Genomic DNA, 26,019 nt, shown 5'->3' with positions numbered 1-26,019 from the left:
CAAATAAAAAAAAAGAACTTGCGATTATCAGACCATAAGGATCAACCTTAGAAATTGTAAAGCTTGTGCAGTTTTTGATAGCTTTTGTGCAGTATTTTTAATTTTTTAAAGGAATGTCTTTTTTGAAATATAAACGAATGAAGCAATGAAAATCTACGTTTTAAAGCTGTACACGTTCCATAAACTTCGTATATTCTGTGTAATTAGAAGAAGCATGTGTATGACATTGATTTTACACGAAATAACGTCAAAGGTCGCCATCGTGACAAATATTTTGATTGGGTCTTCCTCTGGCTGAAGAAAATGTGTCGTTCTGTCAGAGAACTCTTTGTTGAAATACATTCACATCAGGAACCTTATTCGACTGGATATGGTGCCTGCTTTTTTGGCAGTTTCTGTGGCATGTAGGCTCCATAATCACAGGTCTTCTCTCTAAATTCCAGTTTGGTTCGTTATGCCCACAGGGCAAAGCTATTATTTTGGGGACCATACAACGCTTTTCATTGAAATGCACTCTGTGCATCATTGAATGCATAATGTACATCGCCGTATGAATACATCTGCGAATGTCTCTTAATAATATTCTGTGCATCATTGAATGTTCCATGTAAATGCGGATGTCTCTGAATTATATTCTGGTACTTATAACATGTGTGAATTTTGAGTTCATCTCAAACCGTGGCAAGAAGGCACCTTCTATTTCCACTACTGTCCGTGAAGAGGCTCTTGCACCATTTCATTTATGTCGTGTTAGGCGACCTGTTGTTTTCATTTTTTTATTTGATAAAAGTTTTGATTGTAAGTTGTTATCTCTGCCGTAATGAAGGTTTTAAACAAAAAAAAAGAGATAAGATCAAATAGCCCATTTACCTAAGTCCTGCTAAGGTGAGCCCTTTTCAACTAAGAAATTATCAATCAGTCGATCGCACTGTCTTACAAATAGCAGGTGTTTAAATAGGATCTACCTAAAAACTCATTGCACTCGTTTAAAGCCATGACCTTACACTGAGATGGAATCAAGGCTCGACTGAGCAAGACCTTTTTTATTGGATTTTTTTATCAGCAACTTATTCAATATGAATATAAAATCAGAAAATGAGCAACACAAAATTTGATATGAACCATACAACACAAAACACAATAAAGTTTCTATGTACATTTTGACTTCGGTTGACATTGCCTGGAATTACATGCACATATGTCTAAGCATCTTACATTGCAAGGTTTTCATAGGTTATGATGGCTCTAAATTGCTCAACAGATTCACCACATCTTGTCAGATGGTCAAAGAATGAAGATTTAATATGTGAAGCTATATGTATTAAATCGGACCTACAGGTTAGAAGAAGATTTAACTACTTTTAACTCCGACGCTGACGTTAATTGAGCCGTGCCATGAGAAAACCAACATAGTGTGTTTGCGACCAGCATGGATCCAGACCAGCCTGTGCATCCGCGCAGTCTGGTCAGGATCCATGCTGTTCGCTAATGGCTTCTCTAATTGCTATAGGCTTTGAAAGCGAACAGCATGGATCCTGACCAGACTGCGCGGATGCGCAGGCTGGTCTGGATCCATGCTGGCCGCAAACCCACTATGTTGGTTTTCTCATGGCGCGGCTCAATTGATGATTCACAATAATCATCAAAGAAACAACATTTGTAGGAAAGCTATAACCTTCTGAAACATTCCACTATATAAAATTGGGGAAAACACGGATATGCCCGGTGGCGACCATGATATTGACGATTAGGAAAAGTTTTAACAATTTTGTGTGAAATCATTTTAAAATCGAGTTTGCAATTTATGACCTGTCTACCATAGAAATATAAAGAAAAGTGAACACAGTAGATCATATTACGTTTGGTCAAAAACATTAATAAAAACACATTTCTGTAAAATTATTTCGACTCGGATCAGTTGTTGAGAGGAAGTGAACTGACAAAAAATTTAGTTGGAGAGGCTGACTTGTCACATAGTTACTCCGAGCACTATGTTACCTGTTGCGCTATTAAAATCTGGACTTGAATAATACATATGTGGCCAGGACAAGGAACTTTAATATAAAACAGTGCGTCTTAATTTATATGTCCTGAACCCCTTATTCATCTTCAAGAGGAGTTTGTTGAAAGCCGGCTATTGTTCACTGGTGAGGTATCTAGCAACACTGGTTAGGTAAACTGACAAAAATACTTTTTGAAAACGGGATAAACTCAATTTAGTCTGCAAATCTGCTGTAATCTTACTAAGTCATTTCAAGCCTACATTGTACATAAAATATAAAATACAAAAATATAACAAAATATTCATTATAACAGTCAAAATATGTATTACTGGAATTCTAAGCAAAGGAAGCAATATGTACAAAATGATTTTGAGTTTGACAAATGTTTTGATACAACTATAAAAGATAAAGAACAAGTTTTTCTAGTTACCAACGCAAGTCAAACAAATAGTTTCGTCGTTTAATAGTATGTGTGTGTCTATATATGATAATCTATGTGTGTATATTTGCATCTAAAAATGGAATGATTATTTATTGAACAAAACTATGCGTTCATTTTAGTTTTCTTCTAGTCATGGCAACAGATATATATGTCATATGATAATTACTTTAAAATCATATTTTGATAAGATTCTATATAGATAAGCCAACAGACTATCATAATGGCAGAATCTAGACAATAATATGTCTTTCATGTTTTTTTTTAATCTAAGCATTTCAACCATGTGGTTCGTAACGTTTTTCGTACTTTTTGTACAGGTCCGTCTTAAAATAACTACTTAACTACTTACCGGTTTGTCTCATAATTTTTCGCATACCAATAATTAAGTTAAATCAGTATCACGCTTACAAGCATATATTATTTTTGAGCAAACGAAACACGAGTTTGCTAAAAAATTATATTAGATAAGTTAAAGTGATTAAACATTTAAAATGACCAATGTTTAACATTTTTTTACCCCAAATCCTAACCGAGAAACGTAAAAATGTTAAGTGACAGGAAATATAACATAACTCGTTTTGCTTGTGCTGATGAGGTCCTTGTATTAACAATAATTTGATCAATGCATGCAACATAAAATCGTATCTAGTAGGTAAAACTAGTTTTGATCTCTAAGAAAAACAACATGTGTTTTTAGTTTATATTTAAAATGTTTATCACAAAATAGAATTTGCACATGGTACAGGAATTCAGGTTTTGGAAAATTTTTATGAAATTGCATTCTTTCAACGTTTTGGCGCGTTTTCAGTCGTTTTTTTTTTCAAGCAAACATGGTATTTACGCCAAATTTTGGATTTAAATTATCTTTGTGTTTACTTTGTATGGTTTTATTTCCTCAACAGGTATATTTTAAGTTAACACAATAATTTATTTAGATATTTCTCGTAAATAAAAGCATGTTCTATGTACTAAATATGATATATTTCTCACACAGATCTACTTAGATTGGAAAAGATCTGCATCAGTCACATGCAAAAAATGTTATATTTCGCTTTAGTTTCTAATGTTTCTTATTACGGATCGATAAACTATCGTAGGTATTCGCCATTTTGATACGAGACAAATCTCTATATAGTTGCTAGGAATTTCGCGGTACTAAGAGAATAAATGAATAAACGAAAGAAAAAAAACAAGATTGTTTATTGTTATTTCCTATTAACTTAGTAACCTTTTTTTTCAATATTGTTTCAAACAGAAATAATTTTACTTGTCCTTGTAACTTTTAAATCCATCGTGTTTCGGATGCATGTGACCTTCGTTTTTACCAAGAGAGTTAATTCCTATTTCGCGGGAGACATCCGACTTGATAAAATACTTCCCGGGAAAATCTAAAATGTCTATGTTTAAAAATGATTTTATGAGTAATGCATTAACGATTGCTACAATTTAAATTTAAGACAATTGGCAGGGTAACTTTGTCAAATATTTGGTCAACACACGATTTGTTACCGATTTACTTTATCAAATGATCGACAAGCCTTTTAAAGGCGCATCTAATAGTGTCTCTTTTCACATTTTTGTGTGCATAGCATCTTTCCCATTACTATACTTGTGCTGGCAGTAACTGGTAATGGCTTCTTAGGGCATTTAAAAACAAATAACCTATTAACCAGATGTAACGCAAAAACGGCAGCAAGTATCATAATCAGTACAAATTGATAACATATTTTACTTCCATTACTGGCGTTTATCGGTTATTTTAGCATAAATGGCACAAAACTGCTGTTATTGTCACATTTCGGGGCTGTTTCAACAGGAGAGAAAATGCATCTGTGTCAGCAGAGAGATTTTCGCGCTCATGTGCTGTCAAAACATCTTTTAAAACATGCGCGTTCCGTCGCAAAGCGTAAAATTATTATGACCCCAAAACAGACAATCCAAATAAAATGACGTCAACGTTAAAAAAAAAAACATCATAGACTTTACCGCGCATTTCATGAAAATTGAATGACGTTGAGGGACAATATATTCATTTACTTGGTTGTTACGCGTCTTATGCTAGAACAGCGTTAGCGCATGTTCTTTTTGTGTTATAACATCTTCAACATCCCTCGGTAATCTTTGGTACCCTCGGGATTCTAAAGATGTTACAACACGAACAACCATGCAATATCCCTACATTTTAAATGTTTACATCCATTGTGTCCATTTTTTTAACTTTAAATATTCAAAAATTATTTTGCAAGAAATTTGATTGGTCGAAAGATGTCACGTGGTCAAACTCATGGCGATAAAACCCTTGACTGACGCTACTGATAATGCAATAATATTAAACTCAACGTAAAGATTAAAATGTTAGTTGTTTCATTAGAAGCAGAAATGGCGCAACTGAATTAACATTACAAACAAAAATGGACGTCATGAGTCTATGAAACAGATAAATTGGTAAAATTGAAACAAGAGTAACACTTCCTTCCTTTCAGACGTAAATCATTTTTATGGCAGCTGACTGTCTTAGTAAAATTGTTTTATACAGTGTTTAAACCCATAGCCAGATATTCAGAAACAAAAGAGAAGGTTCACTTTTGCCCAAAAATGGCCTAAAAACTGAAAGTCTCAAAATAGAATGAAAAAACATGTTGTCTTTCATCAAGAAGTATTGTTTTATCAACCTGCAATGAATATTTTACAATTCTTTCATTATCAAAGAAAACATCGGACGTTAATGAAAATACTTTTAACATTAAGGGTATGGGAATCCTTCAGTTTTTAACTCATATTTTTTAAGAAATCTGAAATTTTCAATACGAGACGAGCACAGTTGCCGACCACAATAAAAATAAACATGAATTCTTTGAAAGAAGCTGGACCTACGGTCAAAATATTTTTGTGATCCTTGAGTGTGCTCACAGCTAAAAACATACATATGTGACCTAAATATGACCAAACAAATGCTCATTTTTTCGAAAATCAATGATTTTAGAAATATTCAGTGATATTTTTTTTATCAAAATAATAAATTTGTTTCTAAAAAGTGAATTCACTATACAGGATAAGCATTCTGGTAGCAGACAATGTATATTTTTTCTAATTATAACTTATTCGATTGCACTTATTCAATTTGCATACGATATTGCGAAAGTAATACATGCAAGGTCAGTAAAACATGATATTTACCTTAAATAATATATATGGCAATTGAATAGTACTTAATGGAGGTTTCAAATCTTAACATCTAAGCTCGTGTGAGTAGAAGATACTAGGTTACAGTGTTTCAGCAATTATTTTTATCCGGAAAGTCAGCGAAACGTTTATCAACCAGATATTTTTTCTTGCCCTGACATTAAGATTATTTTCAAACTACTTAAACTTAAAACACGTGATGCGTCATCATTGCTATTACTTTTGCACATGAATCTACGCGTCGTATGGTTTAAATCTGCACATCGCAAAGTAATCTTGGAACAATATAGAAAAAGATCATTTTACGATATGAGTAGGAGTCAATTAAATTCATTTTGATCGAGAATGTATATGTTCTGCATGTAAATCTTACACGACATCATAAATATGTGTCCGTCTTTTTTACACGCGTTTTCATTATTGTAGCCTAACGGTTGTAAATTATGGACTTTGTGAAAATACAAATTTTATGCTTATCAAATTTTGTTCGAGACCTCAGTATTGAGAGCACATGCGTTTACATAAAATGTGACTATTAGAAAAGAGTGTGTGCAAAAGAACATTTGCTAGTTTTAGTTGCCTTATAACTGGCTAGAAACCTTACCTGCGATGCTGTTTGACTTTGACACTTCTTAAACTATTTACACGGCACTGTTTAGTTGAACACGATATTTTGTGTAGTCTACGAATTCAGAATGTTCCATGCACAATCCGGTAAGGATACCTCGAAGCGCATTTTACCATGCAGTGCACGGAACTGCAGCTCAAAACAAACTAGAATCAAGGATTCCACTTGAAAATGTCTATAAACAAAACTTGTGTGAAAAGACACATGCATGATTTATAAAGACGCTGACAGAGCTTCTGATAAATTGATATGCATTTAACGCAATGACGCGCAACGTAACGTTGAAACATTGACAATAAATTGCTTAGAACTTGTCTTGGCGTATTGTGTAAAACGTGCCAAATAAAAGTATGCTAGTCGAAGTACAAGGAGCTCTTCATACAGTTGTAGATGTTTAAAAGAATAGTTCCACGCAATTCTGATATGTCAGCTCAGATCATTTTCCATAAAACTTGACAACAGCGTTTATGTTAGAGGCAGCTACATGTATATTTTCATTAGCACAGGAGTCCTTTTGTTCAAACTCGGAGACATTTATGCTGTATGAAACAGAACGTATATTGTCTGAAAAGACCCGAACACACACACACACACACACACACACTGACTTTAGACGGTGTTAACAGTCTGTGATACACGATGTACAGAATCAGGCCAAAGACAACTACTATACTCATAATGGAAGTTCGCTTTTTCAATTCGTATACTTTAATCACTTTAAAACTTGCGACGTGATATGTTGAAATGGAAAAGTGTTGTATTGGCATTCCTGAAGCAAATCTGATTTTGATAGCTATTTCATTCATACTTTAAATGCTTTCTATAGACAGAGAAATGAGTTTTACAATTTTCTACCTCAAATACGTTTGCATCAGTATCATATTTTTATAGCATTAGTGTTGTAAGTATTAGTACTTAAACTAAGAAAAGAAAACTTATTAAATATAATTTATGCTGTATCACGAGTATAAAATAATTTTAATTACGATTACAAATACCGGTGCACTAAATGTTTTTAAAACAATCTGGTGTCTTTGTAATTTTATTTGAATTCAAATTTCATGTTGCTTTAGTTATTCGCATGATAGCACGAGTCATATATATTACAGGTTAAGTATGTTTACCAGGAACTGTTAGTATCAATGTCCTTGGTGAAAACGTAATTTATAAGGTCGTCAAATTGAAAGAATGTGTACACGTCACTCCCCCTTACACACGCCAGTTTCGTTTTAGGATATGTATTCAAATGAAATATATTTCGCAAGTTTCCCGAAGTAACAATCCTACGTATTTATTATACATCAACATCAATTTTTCAAATTACTTTCAGTGTTTGTGCCATTCTAGATACTTTGTTTACTTGCGAGGCTCCAGTGCCTTCTTTTTGAGGTACTGGACACAGTAATTTGCGCGACTAAGTATCTTTTTTGGGTTGCCACTGTGATGTAAACACAAGAAGGTAAGAGTTACATATACTATCATCGTAATTTCAGAAATGGATGAAATGGATTATATACCGAGTACATCTTGAAACGCAACACTTGGGTTTACAGTCAATATTTTTTAAACCGACGATGCCTTGCATTGATAAATGCGAATGGTGGTTTTACAACTTATTAACTGTGTGCTTGTTCAAACGTGAATTTGGACCCTTTGTATAATTCAAATATACATGTACAAGGAAATTATGAACGAAAGTATAAAAACGAGGGTAAAAACGTTGCGTTTCTAGATGTACTGAGCATATAACAAATACTATAATGTTACACAGAAATAAAACTGTCTCATCAGAAATGCGGAGGTAAGAGATAAGCATACAAACGGGCACACCAGGCTTCCTTTTAAAATGCAATATCATTATACCACATAAAATATTAAAAAGTGTCTTAATATTACGTTTACAATCCTTCCTGTATACCATATAACAGGAAAGTACTTCTCTTTATCAAACTTGATCAACTTCTCACGAAATACAGCCTTATGCAAAATTACCATATTTTGTATATATTTTGTACAAAATATTGTAAAATGTTGAAACATAGCAATAATCCTATCTGCACAAAGAAAAAAGCTAAAATCCCTCCCCTGCAGAAGTCATGTATTTTATTTTACTTTCGTAATTATTGAAACTGTGTCAAAATCATTGCAATGTTGTCTCACATCTTTGTAGCAAAGTATTTTTTCACATATAATAAATTCCTTGGCTTCAGTACAGTCATTATTAAACATATTTATTAAACAAAATCCGGCTGTTTTTCTCCTGTTTCTCGTATTGCATTTCAGGCTTTTCAGATATAGAACCCCTTCATTACCATCAAAGGACAATAGATATCTATAATTTAACTTCAGCACGTTGTGGAACTGAAAGGAAAATGTGAAAACATACATCCATTTCATGAAAATGTGTGTCTATTATAGAATGCCTTATGTCTCAAAAACTGCAGAATTTACATGTAGGTTTATACAACCAGTTTTATTCTTAATTTGTGTTTTGAATTTACACAACGGAAAGGTCTGATAAGCCAATTATTGACCTCAGTTGTGAAACAAAAGTAGGCGGACAATTTTTGTAAATGCACGTCATTAACCAAAGCATCATGTCATTTTCTATTTATATCTAACGTAGGTAAATTAGTTACAAGAAACATGGCAAAATCAATCCACATGTCGTCATCTTCATGGATTATTAACAATGTGCGTTCAGATTTTCTAGGAAACTTAAAAGCATGTTCAAGCATATTCAAAATGAAAAATAGTCCAAATTTCGACTGTCTGTACATTTCTAATAACTAACAACATTTGCATCCAGAGTACAATCCATGATAGATTTTTCTAAACATTGGAGACAAGACCTGTAGCTAAAGTGTTAGATATAATAATAAACCTTATACATACTGAAAGATGATGATTGTAACAACTTATAGCATGAAAATCTTAAGTTTCGTCTAGAAACATACCTTGATTACAATACTTCTCCGTTAACATTTCCATTGTAAGCTCACCCGGATATAGATACAGAAACTGCTGCTGTTTTGTTTCGTTTATGTCCTGTAAGATGTTAACAAGATTCTTTGTCCTGAATTTCTCCGGACCACCTATTTCTATATCATAAAAAGTCTTCTCTCGTTGACCTGAAATAGATTGTTGAACTGCAATTAATTTTAACGATAGTTATTAATACATAAAATAGGCATTGTAACTAAAAATACAGATTTCAAGTAAGAGCTATCTATAATAAATATATGTGTAGTTAACTGCATCAAAATACAAGGACTGAAATAAATATTAAAATATTATTTCCTGAAAAAGAGTAATTTGAGCTGAAAAAAAATGATCCCGGATGAAATATTTGGAAAAAATGGAGACAACTCCGCAAAGACTTTATGATAGGTTTAGGTGACTATTGACCTAGAACCTCATACAAACTATGCACCTTTTACCTCTAATCATGACAAAAGCATGCATACTTGCCACATGGATTAGCAACCTGAATACAAAACTATGTAAAGATCAAATAATTGATTGCCCTGGGGAAAGTAGGACATTTTTGTGTTGAAATTTGTCAACAAACAGACGATTTTTTTAAAAGTCAAAACCCACAGAATTTCACTTTGGTGAAATATGTTGAAAAGGCTACTGCTGAAAAAAGAACAATCTCAACTACCCATACATATGCGTCAAAGTATGGAAAAAAATATCTAGAAATATGAGAAAATCGAAGAAAACAATTTCAAGACTGTTAGATGAATAACTGTGTAATCATATATGGCATTTATCATAGATAGGTTACTTTTCCTTTGCATTGATATAACATGGGCAGGATTAGGATTAAGAAACGGTGTTCACTCAACTATTTCACTTATATAAACGGATTGTTTCCCTTGTGTAAAGAAGGCTTAGGGTAAGTTTCTACATAAAAGGCGTCGGCCCTAATGTGAACCTTATAGCTAAAATCACTAATAAACCCGCAGATGCAACCCCTAACACTCATCGTGACAATACGAATTCAGTCTCGAATAATTACGGAAACAAAATGTATCGTAGCACAAATGTTACCGTAAATAGCTTTAGCTTTAATTTTACCATTTAGTAATAAATAAATTAAAACTAATTATTAATTATTTGATTTTTACCATTTAGTAATAAATTAATTAAAACTACATATCAATTATAGTTGCACGGAATACTACTTTCGATTTATGGTTGCATAATAAAAATTTCATGATGTCGATAAACTTTCTACATTAGTCTATGGCAGAATACTATATACTTAGTCTGGTTTGATTCTAACAGGTAGTTTCTAAGAAGTTATTAAAGTATATGTGTGGACACAGGACGTCGCACGCAGGGCCATCCAGTTATACTGAAATTATAGAGATTGTTATGAACTGTGATATCAAACCTGTATAATTATGACATTTTGTTCTATATGTCTTTTATTTGTAACTTCCTGCATGACATATCACGGATAAAACATATATAAAAACAATTACAACAACTGAACTTGTTTGTTTGTATTATCGGTCTTCTGTAGTTTATCTGCCCTTTTCGGGACTCGATTTCAAAATACCGAATAGAAAATTTGCGACGCCACTTAAACATTAGTGCCAGCGAACTTTCTGACACATCAAAATATGATAAAACCACTTCAGAGTACTGTTCAATAACCTTTAATGAATGACTCTTATTTGAAATTTGACAGTTTGGATTGCCACTAGCAGTACATCTGACTTTGACTTTTCTAAAACTTGATAATTTTTCTTTTTAAAAAAATCGTCTTTATATGTCCCTTTTTGGTAAAACCTAATTGAATACCTACTCTTCTGGTTGTATTTACGATAATTTTTGAAAACCAAAGGTTTCATTGCGTTTAAATAGACCTTTCAAACACTAATATAATAGTATGTTAAGCCCTAAATATAAGGAAATAAAAATACGATGTAGATGGAAACATTGTTAATTTGATACTAAAAGTAGGCAATCTGAAGTACTGGACTTGTTCGAAACTTTTACTGTAACATATGATCATTTACTGTCTGATTTATAAATTTCCTAAGTACTTATGAGTAATTAATTTATGGTTAAATGAACATACCATTGTTATCTTCAACCACCATAACGCATGCTTTTAGTTGGCCAAATGTGCGATTCATATCGTCAACATCTGTCACTTGTTCAGAAAATCTCAAAATGTAACTTCCTGATTTTGCATTGTCCAATTTCTCCAACATTGTTCGGGCTTCATTTGTGCTAATAAATCCAACAATCAAGCTAAAACAAAAAAAAATGAACATTAGTCTTGAAGAGAAACAACACATCTTTGATGCTTTATTGTCAACTTGTTTTCTACCAATTTGATGCACAGCATCAAACTTTTTGTTTTGTACTTTAGAGTAGACTGCATTCCATATAAAATATCAGAAACAACGTAATCAATTTTATTTAAAGACTAAAGCTTTTTTTAATATTTTTGTACAATTTTGATATACTTAATGTATAGCTTTTCCCTATTTTGAGTAACTCTACAAATTGTATTGTATTTTTTATCTCTCTGATATGTACTTGTCCGATAAGAAACGTGTGCTTCATTAAAATCGTGCTCATTGTCAAATTATCTAGATAAGCATTTGCGCAATTCGACATGTTGCTACTTTAATTTTGCAAAACGCTGACGACAATCTTGTGGAATGATCTGTTGTTTTTTTGTTTTTTTTTGCTTTTGGTTTTTCTTTGTTTTTTTCTGTTTTTTGTTTTTTTGGTAGATCATACATTTGAAATACTTCAAAAATATTTTTGTACTACTAGGTCAATTAATATCAGGCGTCTATACTCTGGAAAAACATTATATATATATACCCTACAGCTATAACACTTTTTCTGCGTATTTCAGTTTAATATCAGAGACCATTTCTTAGGAATCACAATAGTTTATGGTTTATATAATTATGTACTACAGTGGCGTTACGTTTATTTTTTTCTACAAAATATATTAAAGTAAAAGATACATTTAGCAGATTATATAACATGTGTCAAAAATGAGAAAAAATAGAAATAAATACCCATCTTCCCATAAATGTAGAAAGCTTTCATCAATTAGATTGTATATTCCAACAAACCATTTCCAGAAAGAACAGGATGTGAAGGTCTTTTCATGTGTGTCCTCCGACCAGTCTATGTTATCCTAAAATTGGGTAAGAAGCAATTCATTTCTACATTTTGTAGTAAATATCTTAATATTAATACAAGTACAACATAACGAAAACAACATTGGCCTAAATAGTTGTCTTTAAAAAGACGGTGCTTATAAACAAAAATTCAAGGTGTAACGTACCTGACAAAACTTTTTAAAGGAAACAAGTTCCCACTCATCTGCAATAGCTGCACCTAAAAATAACAATATATTTATTCCTAAAACAAAACGATTTTAATAACTAGCCTGCATATTTTGAACTTACTTTAGAACTGAAAAGAAGTGATATTTACCATAAGGCTATTTCAGATATTGAGTTATAAGTAAGCGAATTTTCACATTTGACACTCTTTCTAAACAGCAATACTCAGTGTGTAGTAAAAGCTTCATATCTAAACAACCGAACATTCTTTGTTTTCAAATAAAAACATATTTTGTATAATTTAACATGTTCAAGCGTACCGTACAAAATCAAAGTGAATTGAGTAAAAATGATTCAAGTATTAAGAGTAATGTTGAGTAATGTTGAGTAATACTGTATAATAGGTGACCTTCATATCCATTATTCAGAAATTGAGGATGAATGTATTATTAGGCCCTTAATAGGGTATCTGTAAACCTGCAGAGTTTATAAAAACAAATATACCCAATAATCTCTGTTTTAAGTACATTAGGTTTTCCTCCGTTAGTGGTCTTGACGGGCATAATCTTAGTAAAGCAGACTGTAACATCTGCTCAACAAGATGCCAGGGCAGGTCTGAAAGTGGATGTGGTGACTGGCAACTCTGAAAATCAGTGGAAATCGTAGCTAAAGTAATGGAGACAATCCATAATTGAACAAATAACTTTGTGTTTAAATGTTTATAATTTTAACAATTTTATCTTATCTATTTCAATTCTACTAAAGCGAGTCTTTTTAATTGCCTTCAAACTTCAATGACATGTTTACAACTATTGTCAATGTCTCCATCCACAGAGCACAAGCTGTACAACTGAAACAAACATATAGACAAATATAACGATGTTCCATATATTAGTCGAAAAATGCCAAGCAGTCATAACAAAAAGATATATTTTCATATTTGTGACAAAATAAAATAACTTGGCCATGATGGTCCTATATCTCTCAACCTGGTTTCATTGCTTAAACAGGTATAACTAGAAACATTTCTTCTAAATTACTTTGAAATATGGCCTGCATATTCAAATATTCAAGGGAAAACCTAGACGCAGGGGTTGGGGAGCGGGGGAGTGGGGGGGGGGGGTAAACTATGACCTTTTACAAATATTTCTATATATGCACTTCTGGTGGTCATGCTTTTGATAATCTGTTCAATTTGAACAGAATCTGTAAAGGAACACCAAAGGAGCATTAGGATACTAGCAATTAAAACTGGTTTCAGGGAAACTGACGTCCATTCTTTTTAACAAATCAGAATTCTTTGAGGAGAATAACCAAAGGATCATTCCTACGAAATTATTTTGATTTCTGTGAAAAAGATATTTTAAAACAGGACCAACAGTTTCTGACAAGAAGACGTCTAAAATTATGTTAAATTAATATATATAGGGGTACGTGACCACGCACTGTGATGACAGTGATTATTGAAAATTGAAATTATTTGAACATGTTGAATATATCGCAAACATTATTTGTGTAAAAATATTTCAAAGGCAAATAAGCGGTTTAGGAAGAGATGTCGTTTGAAGATTTTTCTATTTCTAGATCTTGAGATCATTTGGTCAGCCAAGCGAAACCGTTTTGGAAGAGACCTATCCAGAAAAATCCATGCTAAGTAAGTATAACAGCTTCAGCCGAATGTTTCTAGTGGTGATGTATTTCGAAGGAAGTGTGGCCGCCGACGGACAGGCGAATGATCACAATAGCTCCCCATCACCTTTTGCTCAAGTAAGCTAAAATGGTGAAACATAATTACCAGTTTCGTAAGGAAATATTGCCACATTATGGACGCTTGACCAAGAATTTCCTGGTCAGGTACGTCAGTCAACACAAATGGGAGTGAAACTGTCTGAAATATTTATAACACATAAACATTACGTGACTCTATCCCAAATTTTGAGCTATATAACCAGTATAAAGTTCAACAGCAGATTTTCTTTGAAATAAAATAATCAATGAAATCAATTTATGTCATGTAATACGATATGGTAATATTAAATGTCTTGCCGGTCAATAATAAGCACTATCGACCCTAGGTCCATTCAGTAAGTGTATAATAGTTACTAGATAATAATAACTGTCAGTCTGTAAATTGATGGAAGTACAATTTGCCCATAAAGTTACAACACAATGAAAAAAATAATACATGGGACTAAGTGCAGTATATTTGTTTTATTAGAAATTACATTTTTTAAACTTTCAGTTAGGTTAACTGTTAATGTAAACCTTTTTGAATTTTTTTTGTTTGATTATGCTAAATCAGGTGCCTATATACATATATACGATCAAACCTCGAACTCCTTTCCATAAATTGTGGTAGTGAAGATGAATCTGTATTTGTCTTCGTACTCATCCATTTGTTCACGTTTGCCCCTGTGAAGCAGTTTATTTTTCAGCTTTAACCTTCGGAAGTGAGCAGCATATTCATATCGATCAACAAATGCGAAATGGACCTTGTTGAAACTCAGAAAATTTTCCGCTTCTTGAACCCTTGTAGTGACTTCATATTGGAAGTCATCGTTACCACTATCGATGCAACTGACTACGTCATCTTCACACAGAATTTCAGCTATTATCTCCTCTGTATGTTGTGGACATTTGTCGAGCGCCAAAATTCTGTAAGAGTATCATTGTTTCTTAACGATAATATAAAGTGCATGAAAACACCTGATGTCCTACGAAAGAAATATATTTCAACAAATTTTAAAACTAGTTTGTATAATATCAAGATATTTTATGTACCCATATGGTTATATATATATATATATATAGAACCGTATACGCTAGCATTTGTCGGGCTGTTTGAGCTAAGAGATAACACTAAATTTGTTAATTTAGTATGCAATTTTACGAGTGTTGGGATTATGCCACGTTAAATAAAAACATTTACAGGAATTTAAATTCTACTTATCTTTTCTTTTTCAATATAGACTTGACATTACAAGCTTTCTTAAATATATCTAAAACACCTGCAAAAACAAAAGGCAACAGGAGGGTCATTGATCTTAACGCGCTTACCTTTGTAAAAGGCTTCAAGTGTGTTTGAATGAGTACAGAGATAGGTTTCTTCTATGTTAGCCTATATAATACACATGTCATACACATTTTTGAACCTAGGGCAATAATTTGAACAATTACGGTAGACAGTACAAATCTTATATCACACGCCTAATTATCAAGGTTCTAGCTATGTTTGATTCAGAATAGAAGATTTTCAAAGTTCCTTATATATAAAAGCCTATAGTCAGTACATGTCAGACACAGAGGCGTGGCCATCTTTTTACTTTAGTGCGATAATTTGGACAAGAGAGTAAAACCCTTATATCACATGCCAAATATCAAAGCTCTAGAGAAAACGAATTTTAATCTGATAGATGAAAACATATTTTTAATCGAAAGGACGCGTATTTTCAATGAAACATTACCATTTGAACAATTTTAAAAGAAGGCTACACAGAGAGCATTTGTTTAAAGTTTCATCAAAATCCATTCAGTGGTTTTAGAGGAGATGTTGTTTAAAGAAATTGTTGATGAAAAGTGACCGGCGTGGTGGCCATGTTTTTTTTGACTAAAAAAATATAGAAGGTCACACAAGAACAGTTTGTGTGAAATTATTTTAAAATCGGGCGAACTGTTTTATACAAAAAAGATTTTCTAAGTTTCTATTATATACATAAAAGGAAAAAAGACCACGCCCCTCGGCAGCTATTTTTTTTTTTAACGAATCAAAATAATTTGAACAATCTTGATAGAGGGACACACAAGAACCATTTGTGTACAATCATTTTAAAAATCAGGCTGGCAATTTCACACAACAAGATTTTTAAACTTTCCACTTTTTACATATAGGGAAAAGTGACAACGCCCTCTGGCGGCCATTATTTTGACGAATCAAAATAACTTGAACAGTATTGGTAAAGGGCTACACAAAGGACCCTTTGGGTAAAAAATATTCTTAAATCGGACCAGCAGTTTCACACAAGACGATTTTAAATTCCCACTATATACATATAAGGAAAAGTGACCACGCCCCCAGGGTTGTTGTTTTTTTTTTGGACGAATCGGTATAATTTAAACAATCTTAGTAGAAGGTGACACAAGGACCATTTGGGTGAAAATATTTCAAACTTTGACCATCGGTTTAGCAGAATGTGTCGTTTGAAGAGTATGTTCAACCAAGTGGAACTGTTTAAACAATTTTAGTAGAGGACCATCCAAAAAATATCCATACTTTTTTCATCAAAATCCATTCAGTGGTTTTGGAGGCGATATCTTTTAAACACAATTGTTGACGAAGGACGGACGGACGCACGACGGACAAAGGACACAGCGTGATCACAAAAGCTCCCCATGAACATTGCTCAGGTGTGCTAAAAAGTGATTGCAATTAACAATTATTTTATTCAACAGCAAATCACTAAATGAGAAATATCATTTCGGTCCTAACAGTCACGTTATCAAGGATATTTAAGTACATCCTTTACGACATCAATTTGATATTTGCCTGTTTTCTGTTGATCTCTTTTCCAGCGCGCCACTATGCCGTTAAACGCTATGACGTAATAATTGTGACGTAAGAAAATCAATTGTTGTATTATAGCCTTTTTTAATAGGAAAATAAATCGGGTTGTGTTAGAATATATGATAAAATAAACCCTCTGTTAAAAGCACCAACAAAAGTATCAAGCAGTCTTTTTATCACATGATGAACTAACAGTTTAATTACTCGCATTTCTGACTTACCTTACAACCAGTTCAGGTAAATATTTTTGCTCAAGTTTTGCTACACAACTGTGTTGCCTGGTCACCAAAAAGGTGCTGAAATGACATTTAAATAACTATAAAGATTTCACAAAGGGTATTGATTTAGTTTCTGTTATATCATACAAGTATATTTATCCTACTGCTGATAGGAAAACAAGAATGACACTTTTAAAATCAGATAAAAAATAATGCATAGCAGTGATATATTTTTCCTTTTACCTTCACTCGTAAGAACTTAGCACACAGTCAACAGAATGCAAAACTAAACTATCAAAAAGATATGTGATTTGATAACATAAACAAATTGCTCACTGACCTGGCTATAAAGCCATACAATAAATTTCCTAAGTTTTCTTTACATCTTTCCAGAGGGGCGATATCGTGTTCACAATCTACGAGAACATTAAACCACACAGGTATACTACCCCAAAGCAGATCATACATTATGCGACCAGTCTCAGCACACCTAAAAGTGAATAATAATTTCATACAAAAATATTAGGTATGATACAACCTAATAACGAAATCTACTGAATAATCGAGTTTGATCAAGTGTTAGAGATAGGAATATAATTAATATGAAACTAGGCACTGCCTCATTCGGGTATCTAATCCCATAAGATATGAAAAGAACTGAAATGACAGCACGGAAGAACCGATCTTTTAATTCGACAGTAAATATCTCATTCGGTATATCGCATGTTACCGTAGAGGGGTCGATTCCGTATCATTTTAAAGGTAAATTTTGGAATAAAAACAGCACTGCCCATACCTAAACTGGTGTGCAAAACGTTTCGGTTCGGACAAGTTATTTGGACGCTTATTAGGCAAAAGGAAAACACGTGTACTTCCAAAAAGTCAGACGCTCTGTGCTCGTGCCGGAAAGACACCACATGTTTTAATTCGATAGTATATATGTCATTAGGTATATCGTATGTTACCGTAGAGGGATCGATTCTCTATTTTCTTGTTAACAAAAAGAAGACCAGTGTGTTTATTGAACATTCATCCTTCTAGATAACAATTATTGGTTAGCGAATAACAAGGAATAACAAGTACTAAATAGCAATTGACAACGACAGTGGCAGACTGTCACAAAATACACCTGTCGTCAAATTTGGCCTAATTCAAGGGTCATAATCCAAGAGTTCCTGGGGCGATTTGGCTAGTTATCGGACTTGGCCGAAACATGTTGCCCACAAACATTGTCATCAAGTTTGATGAAGACCGGATGAAAACTTTTCGACTTAGATAGCGGACAAGGCAAAATTCGCAAATTTTCAAGAAATTCAAGGGCCATAATCCAAGAATGCCTAAAGCGATTTTGCTGATTATCAAACTTGGCCGAGATATTATGCCCAAAATCATTGTCACTAAGTTTGGTGAAGATCGGATGAAAACTGTTTGACTAAGAGGGCGGACCAGGCTTAATTTACAGATTTTGAGTAATTCAAGGGCCATTACTCAAGAGTGCCTAGAGCGATTTTACTGCTTTTCGAACTTGGCCGAGATATTATGTCCACAAACATTGTCACCAAGTTTGGTAAAGATCGGATGAAAACTACTTGACTTAGAGAGCGGATATGCTTTTGGATGCCGCCCGCCTGTCTGCCACGGGTGTTCACATAATACGCCCAGCTCTTCAAGAGACGGGCGTATAAAAAGATAATTTGTACACACACACACAAAAATATGTCTAACTATCTTCATACAAATATTATCATCAAATTACGGATTATATAAAAGATTTTTTTTAAGGGAGAACTTTATACGTATCCCTAATGACCAGTTTTACCTTGCATCTTATCAATTCTTCCGCTCAAAATATTTCTATTGTTTTATTTATCTATTATTTATTTTTTTTTTTTTTTTTTGGCAAATTGACTTCCTACCAAATACTCACTGAGCATATTTAAAAACAGTTGGTAAGAATGTATATATTCCGAAGATTTTATAAACATCACTTGAATATAATTCAAATATGTCTATTTCAAAAACGTTTAACTTGTTCCGTGACGAAAAAATATCTTAAGATGTAGCTATACATTTATGTCAATGTAATGAGCGTAATACTAAATAAAGCGGGTCATTACGAACATTTTATACGGACATTAATCGGCAACGCCACCGATAACAGAAAGCAAATCACAGTCAACACCTTAAAACTATTCACTTGATGTATAGACCAAATGCATATATTAAATTCAGTCATCAGGATGACACACCATTGAGATGACTAATATGGAATACTTTGACGTTGAAATGGGTAAAACCGTATCTTACAGAGAGACAAATGAAAGTCATCATTAATAGTGCATCTGAGACTGAGTCTGTGCATTAAGGTGTCCCTGAAGGCTCCTGTAATATTTACAATGTACATTGCTGCCCTGAACAAAGTTGTGCAAGCGTATTCTGCAGAACTCTATGAATATGCTGGCGATCATAAACTCGCTTTCAAAATCCAAGCTGGCAAGATGCAAGATGAGTCAAATGTTTTAAACCTAGTTCGTAGCTATATGGATGACATCACTACGTGGATGACGAAATTAAAACTCAAAAACGGAAATTATTATCTATGGGACTAAGATTCAGCTAGCTTAAAAGTGAAAATAAGTTTAGATGTAAACTTAAAGCATACCTTTCTGAAAAGTCTTTCAAGTGACTTTCCAACGAAAAATCAGGACAATAATGTCACATTGTCAGAATTCTAGTGTAATTTGTAATTGTTATAGTATTATTACAAAGTGTTTTTTGGAATATGACCATCTAGTGATATGCAAATACTGTAAATAAGTTGTATTTGATATTTGTAATTGTAATTATTTTTTCTTAAATTACTTAAAATGTTTTAAAAACAAATTTAAGTTACACATTTTAAGGTTATTTTAAAGCGCAAAAGAATAATTTTTTTATACTTTTTACGCTATACAAATATATTTATATTTGTATAATTCAATAACCCAATTACTGGTCCTTTTTACAATCAACACATATTAATGAGTCACCTAAGATATTCAGGAATGCCTTTTTAAATCTGGCTACATCATGCATACCGACCAGTTTCGCGACAACTGGACCATGAGATAAGCCTCTAATAACTTAGAAATAAGGTTTCCAAACACTCAACAGACAGAAACGGAAAGTTATCATTACAGGAAACCTTATTGATTAGAACGGCCACATAACTCCCAGAACGATCTTAACGATATGATTCAATATGCAAAAGAAGTATTCGTTTATAACAAAGTTTACGTAAAGTGATTTGAACTTGTGGAACCCATGTGAATACTGGAAATTAGTAGTTAAAGAAAATTCTTTAAATATCACATGTCTTCTTCTTGTATGAAAAAGAAACGATTCCTGCATACCGAGACAAGTCTAACATATTAAATAAGTTTGTTACTTCTATTTCTGGTTTGACGACTCAGAAGCTACATTACCGAACAAACAAAATACTAAATGATATGGTGTTACATTACAGGATGTTTTTGGTGATTTTTTTCTGATCATTTTGTTAAGAAAGGAAGTGGACCTGATTAAATTAGTCTTTTTAATAGAATCAAGGTACCATTCAACGGGTGAATATCATACCATCTTCCAAGATTCTTCAAATCTGGACAGGTTCCTAGCCCAGCATATTGGCGTTTAAACATGTCCTTCCAGAGCAATACGTCATTATCTAACTTTGTTACCAATCTCGACAGTAGCATTTGTATTTCGTCAAATAAAACCACCATTTGCTGCAATAAGGAGAAGAGAATGCGAACAAAGGCCACGTGTTTTAACGTACATGCAAATAGCCACATGTTTTCAAGCAGTGGTTTTACAATAACCAGATATTGGTGTATATAATTATGATAATATTATGCTAACTATGTCACAGCAGCTACTATTATTACAGTTAAGGTAACATATAAGCTTAAGTTAACTAAATGTTAGCATGCAACAAACAGTTATAGTCACAAGACTGAATGAGCTGAAATATGATTATAATAAATTAGCTAAACATTGATGAATATGTGCATGCAATAAATAAATGATAATAAGATGTTTCAGAATCAAGTCTCATCTATGATTAGATTATAAGGGCACCGATTAGCTGCTTTTATTCAAGGACCTCAAAATGCATATTATTAAAACATATAACATTACTTACATTAAAAAATAAAGAAGCAATAAGAAAATGAGTAATGATGATAGATTATGCAGCCGAAGTACCAGTTCATTTCATATATAGTGATTGAAACTACCAGCTCTACGGACTGTCCATACACGCAGAGATCATTAGGTAAGTGTCCCGTACGCTACAAGTATAAAGGTTATGAAAAGGGGGCCGTGGCCGTTAAGATCGCTAGCTACGAAGTGAAACCTCGGACAAGGTGAAAATGCTTCATATCAGGAAACCAGTTTTCTTCAGAATCCAAACAAAACCACATACTGATCAACACATTGACGTTAATACAGAACACAAAAATGCACTGTCGCTATTCTTATATACAAACATGACACAAAGACTAAATCTGTTGTTTTCATATTGAAATGACTTAACTACTCTGGTACAATTTTAATACCATTTTGTTGTTATTGTCAAATTGTTATAAGTATCCACAACCCGGACCAACAGATCAACAACACTTCAAATTCATGTATTGGAGGTTGTTAATAGTTTTTGTTCAACTTTTTGCAATATTCATACAAAAATGACATTACCCATAATTTTGCATATTACTTAAAAAATCAGTAAACAGGAACACAATTTCAAAAGTGATATTTGTACGTACGAGATAGTTTGAGTACGAACATAGTTGAAATGTGGATGAGTACGAACGTATACTGAAAAGCTTTCAATATTTATAAGAATTCTGCGAAAACTTAAGAATAAAGTCATACCGACTGATACTTCCCAAAATTATTTATATCATTCAATAAAATAAACAATTGCAAGTTATCTGAGATTCAATTCATTCACGTTTATTGACAAAACTTTTACCGACGCCTGGTTCTAAAGGAAATAAACAGAGGGAGAGACGAGTAAGTATCTACAGTGTTGGATCTACAGGAGAGATGGCAGAGTGTTTGGGATTGATAACTTATACAACAAAACATACTTAGGATTAGACTGCATCTTGTATGCTGCAAAAAGATGTTATTATGGACGAAACAGTACTCAGATACAAGATGTTCATCTGAATGGTAAAATAAAGGACTAAATTATCGTCCCTGACAAAGCATTTTGAAAATAAAAAGACAGGTTTAACAGTACGTGAATCGCCTCGTTAATATACGTTTTTTCTCTCGTTATCACATGGCGGATCCTGTGAAAAAAGTACCCTTTTCAAAAGAATAAAGAATCGGTTATTATATATTAATATGTTTTGTTAAAAAATATACCCATGGCGGAAAAGACAAAATATGTTTGCGAAATTCTTGCCGGTCTGTAGATTTTCTTTAAAATGCATACATATATTTTAAAGACATTTTTCAACAAAATTGACGTTGCATAATTTCGCGCTTTTTCTGACGATATGGACAGTGGGAATATACTATACGAAACCGTTGTATATGCTGGTGTAAATGTCAATATTAGCTCAGTAATTCTAAACCGGTTTATTTAAAATAGTCTAATTAAAATTGAAACAATCTATATTTGATTATGCTGTTAGTATAAAAAAAGGCCGTTGTTATTTTCCTTTATTATATTTGCAGATACCATAAGTTCTCAAGTGTATATTATTTTCAATGTCCTAATCTCGATTCAGGCGAACCACATACGGGTTGACCCAACGCCATTATATTAGTCTACTCAAAGTGTATTGCCATATATTTGGGGACCATACTATAAATTAAATATTGCTTCAATGGGAGTTAACATTTTGTCAAAAAAGTGTGGACGAAGTGGTCAAGTGGTAACAATGTCTGACTTCCCTCATCCAATTAAAATTACCAGTCCTGAATGCGTTACACATGACACGCTAAAGATAAAACATGTATTTCATTTCTGCGACAATGTATATGCGTTTGGTTTTGAAATCGCAACTCCAAAACGCTAAGATTAATCGCATTGGATGATTTTAGCTACATAGTTTGATTGAATAATACATATTATGTCAATTATTATTCGTGTTCCGTATTTTACGTAAACCAGACAACAGTAAACTTAAAAATGATTAGATTCAGCTTGATATGAACTAGAATAAAGTTAAAAAAGACAACACGTATGTTAAACATACGACATATATTACCACATCGTTTCACATTCCTTATTAATGTTAACAGAATATCTGGTTGTCGGTAAGAATAACATTCTCCTGGCATCGCATATTTGGCACATTTATAAACAGTCAAAGTACAATCAAACACAAAATCGTTACTTTTCCTGCATGCAAAGTGTTAAAGACGTACTACAATATCCTTAATTTTCTTTAATCTGATTTTATTAACCATCGCAAGAGCATTTTTATGTGCCGTAAAGAAGTGCCGTGTGGCAGCTGTAAAAAATCCCATACATGGAGTCAGTGTTGTGATATTTCCTGGTCAGTTGGGATAATGGATACATTCATTTTTACTATTATGGAATGTCGCTTAATCTGATGCTAGGGGGCGTGGAGGCGTGGGGAGCGTGGGTGCGTGTGGTACTGCACATTTCATTACCTCTCAGAAACGGACTAAAGTCTTCTTTTATGTCGCATGGTTAAATTCAATGCTTCCAAATAATCTTTTCACATATTTTATTTCAATCCCTTGGTTAAAATTCTATACTGATCAACTTATAATAACTAACTAGCCAGCAGTTATCTTTTATTTAGTTTATTATATTGCCATTCATTTTAAAGAAATCACTAGGCGAATATAACCAGTGTTTGCAGAAATTACATGATAAACTTAATGCGTGACAAAATAAAAATGAAATTGAAGTTGATGAAATGATGAAATATATAGTATGTAGCCGCAAGAATAATGCGCTATTTGGTAAGTACATGTAGGTAGTTAGGTAGGTAGTTGTAAGTTTGTTTTTCTGGTCATATATATATATATATATATATATGAAATTTGAGTGATATGATCAGTTACCAATAAAATCTGTAATCTGTACCAAACCTTGTTCAACAGAACATGTGGAAATGTAAGTTCTGGTATATTAGTTTGAATGTAGGCATAAAATGATGATGATATTATTAGCTGTCTTGTCCGCCGAACCAGAACGATGTCCCAAAGTAAACTTAAGTCTTGAGGGAAGTAAGTTTTGTTCTCTACGTTCCAACATCTGTAGTATTTATGATACCCGCATCAGATTAGCAATTTTTTTACAAAAAGGAGGGGTATTTGACTGTACACATTGACGTAAAACGATGTTATAGTAATTGAATATTTGCAACAGGCGTTAAAAATTTTAAAGAGATAATTGGGTTTCTTTTCTAAATACAAGTTTTACTTAAATAAAATTGGCTATCGTATTTCTAATATATATGTTTTTTGAAGTATTTGTGGTGTTTTCTGAGCGATAGAATTTCTGATATTTAAGGTAAACGTCACTGTAAAAAGTACTACGTGAACAGTTCTTATGATGTTTTAAACACGACTGGAAAATAAAAAGATCAACACCTGTCACCGCAGTACTTACATATTCTGGATTAAAATCTCTTGTCGATTTCGTTTTCATTTCGTCGAATATTTCAGTAATTTTCTAAAAGAAGATAGATTATCATGGAAATGAAAAACAATATTCTAAACGATTGCATCATACCAGTTAGCATTCAGATGAAATATATATTATGCATTTACAAGGCTATTTAAACCAGATACAATGTAATGTATAAAGAACGTGCCTTAATCTCAGTTTTATAGTCAGTTAAGAAAGTTAATTAACACGTATCGACAATGGTAATACTGATCATGAAGTTTACTTTTAATTAGTAGGATAAATATAACGTTACACTATTCATGTGATATTACGAGGTTTTGAGAGTAGCATATAATTATGTATTTGATTTAGAACGTAAACAAACAGAAGGTAAATATCATTTAAAGGCATTTTCAAATTATATCAAAAAATCTATAAGAATATTCTTTAAGAAGCTTACTTAAATTCTCAAAATATACAACGTGAACTTACCTTTAATGTCTGCTTTATTTTCTCAAGAATATCAGTCAGATTTTCGACAGTCACATGTTTTACACTTTTCAACTCATGTTGGGTTTTCAACTGATTTGGTTTATGCCCTTTTAGCGGAACGAGTAAGGTCTTTTCAGATAACTGAATTGAATTAAGCCTTCTTTAAAAATATAATAAATAGGCTATGCGAGTTTGAGAGTATCTAGAGAAAATACAAAGAACAAACGGAACGTGTATAATTTTTGCATCATCAATAATCAGTATATACTTAGTGCTATTTACCTAAACAGAACATTTGCCAAAATATAAAAACCTGTTGTGTTGAACTCCTTTCTTGAAATACAACTTCAGGACAGTCTGAAGATACATTCTCGTCATCTTGTACATAACTAAGAGTTTCCTTTTTCGCAGGGTCTTCTGCCATCTGTTCGTCTTGGCATGAATCTTTTATAACAAAAGAAAACACTATGTTTGGAGAAAGTTTGAAGAGGTACCTTATAGCGTTGAACTTCTTG

General features: G+C 32.8%; 1 protein-coding gene across 1 annotated transcript in view; it reads right to left on the bottom strand.

Moving 5' to 3' along the window:
• Positions 1 to 2,191: 2,191 nt before the first annotated feature.
• Positions 2,192 to 26,019, bottom strand: part of LOC128549066 (uncharacterized) — a 31,503-nt gene continuing 7,675 nt past the window's right edge. The window contains exons 9-22 of the mRNA XM_053525163.1: positions 25,818 to 25,948; positions 25,505 to 25,645; positions 25,013 to 25,075; positions 20,983 to 21,131; positions 17,708 to 17,857; positions 17,371 to 17,445; positions 14,919 to 15,243; positions 14,384 to 14,476; positions 13,093 to 13,231; positions 12,588 to 12,640; positions 12,316 to 12,437; positions 11,352 to 11,527; positions 9,214 to 9,387; positions 2,192 to 8,617 (exon numbers count right to left, since the gene is read on the bottom strand). Of these exons, the coding sequence (XP_053381138.1) occupies positions 8,589 to 8,617; positions 9,214 to 9,387; positions 11,352 to 11,527; positions 12,316 to 12,437; positions 12,588 to 12,640; positions 13,093 to 13,231; positions 14,384 to 14,476; positions 14,919 to 15,243; positions 17,371 to 17,445; positions 17,708 to 17,857; positions 20,983 to 21,131; positions 25,013 to 25,075; positions 25,505 to 25,645; positions 25,818 to 25,948 (1,820 nt within the window). The 3' untranslated portion in view covers positions 2,192 to 8,588. The remainder of the gene's footprint in view (positions 8,618 to 9,213; positions 9,388 to 11,351; positions 11,528 to 12,315; positions 12,438 to 12,587; positions 12,641 to 13,092; positions 13,232 to 14,383; positions 14,477 to 14,918; positions 15,244 to 17,370; positions 17,446 to 17,707; positions 17,858 to 20,982; positions 21,132 to 25,012; positions 25,076 to 25,504; positions 25,646 to 25,817; positions 25,949 to 26,019) is intronic.

This window comes from Mercenaria mercenaria, chromosome 15 (genome assembly GCF_021730395.1).
Source record: "Mercenaria mercenaria strain notata chromosome 15, MADL_Memer_1, whole genome shotgun sequence".
NCBI classification, from domain to species: domain Eukaryota; kingdom Metazoa; phylum Mollusca; class Bivalvia; order Venerida; family Veneridae; genus Mercenaria; species Mercenaria mercenaria.
This window is presented reverse-complemented; position numbering and strand designations above follow the sequence as displayed.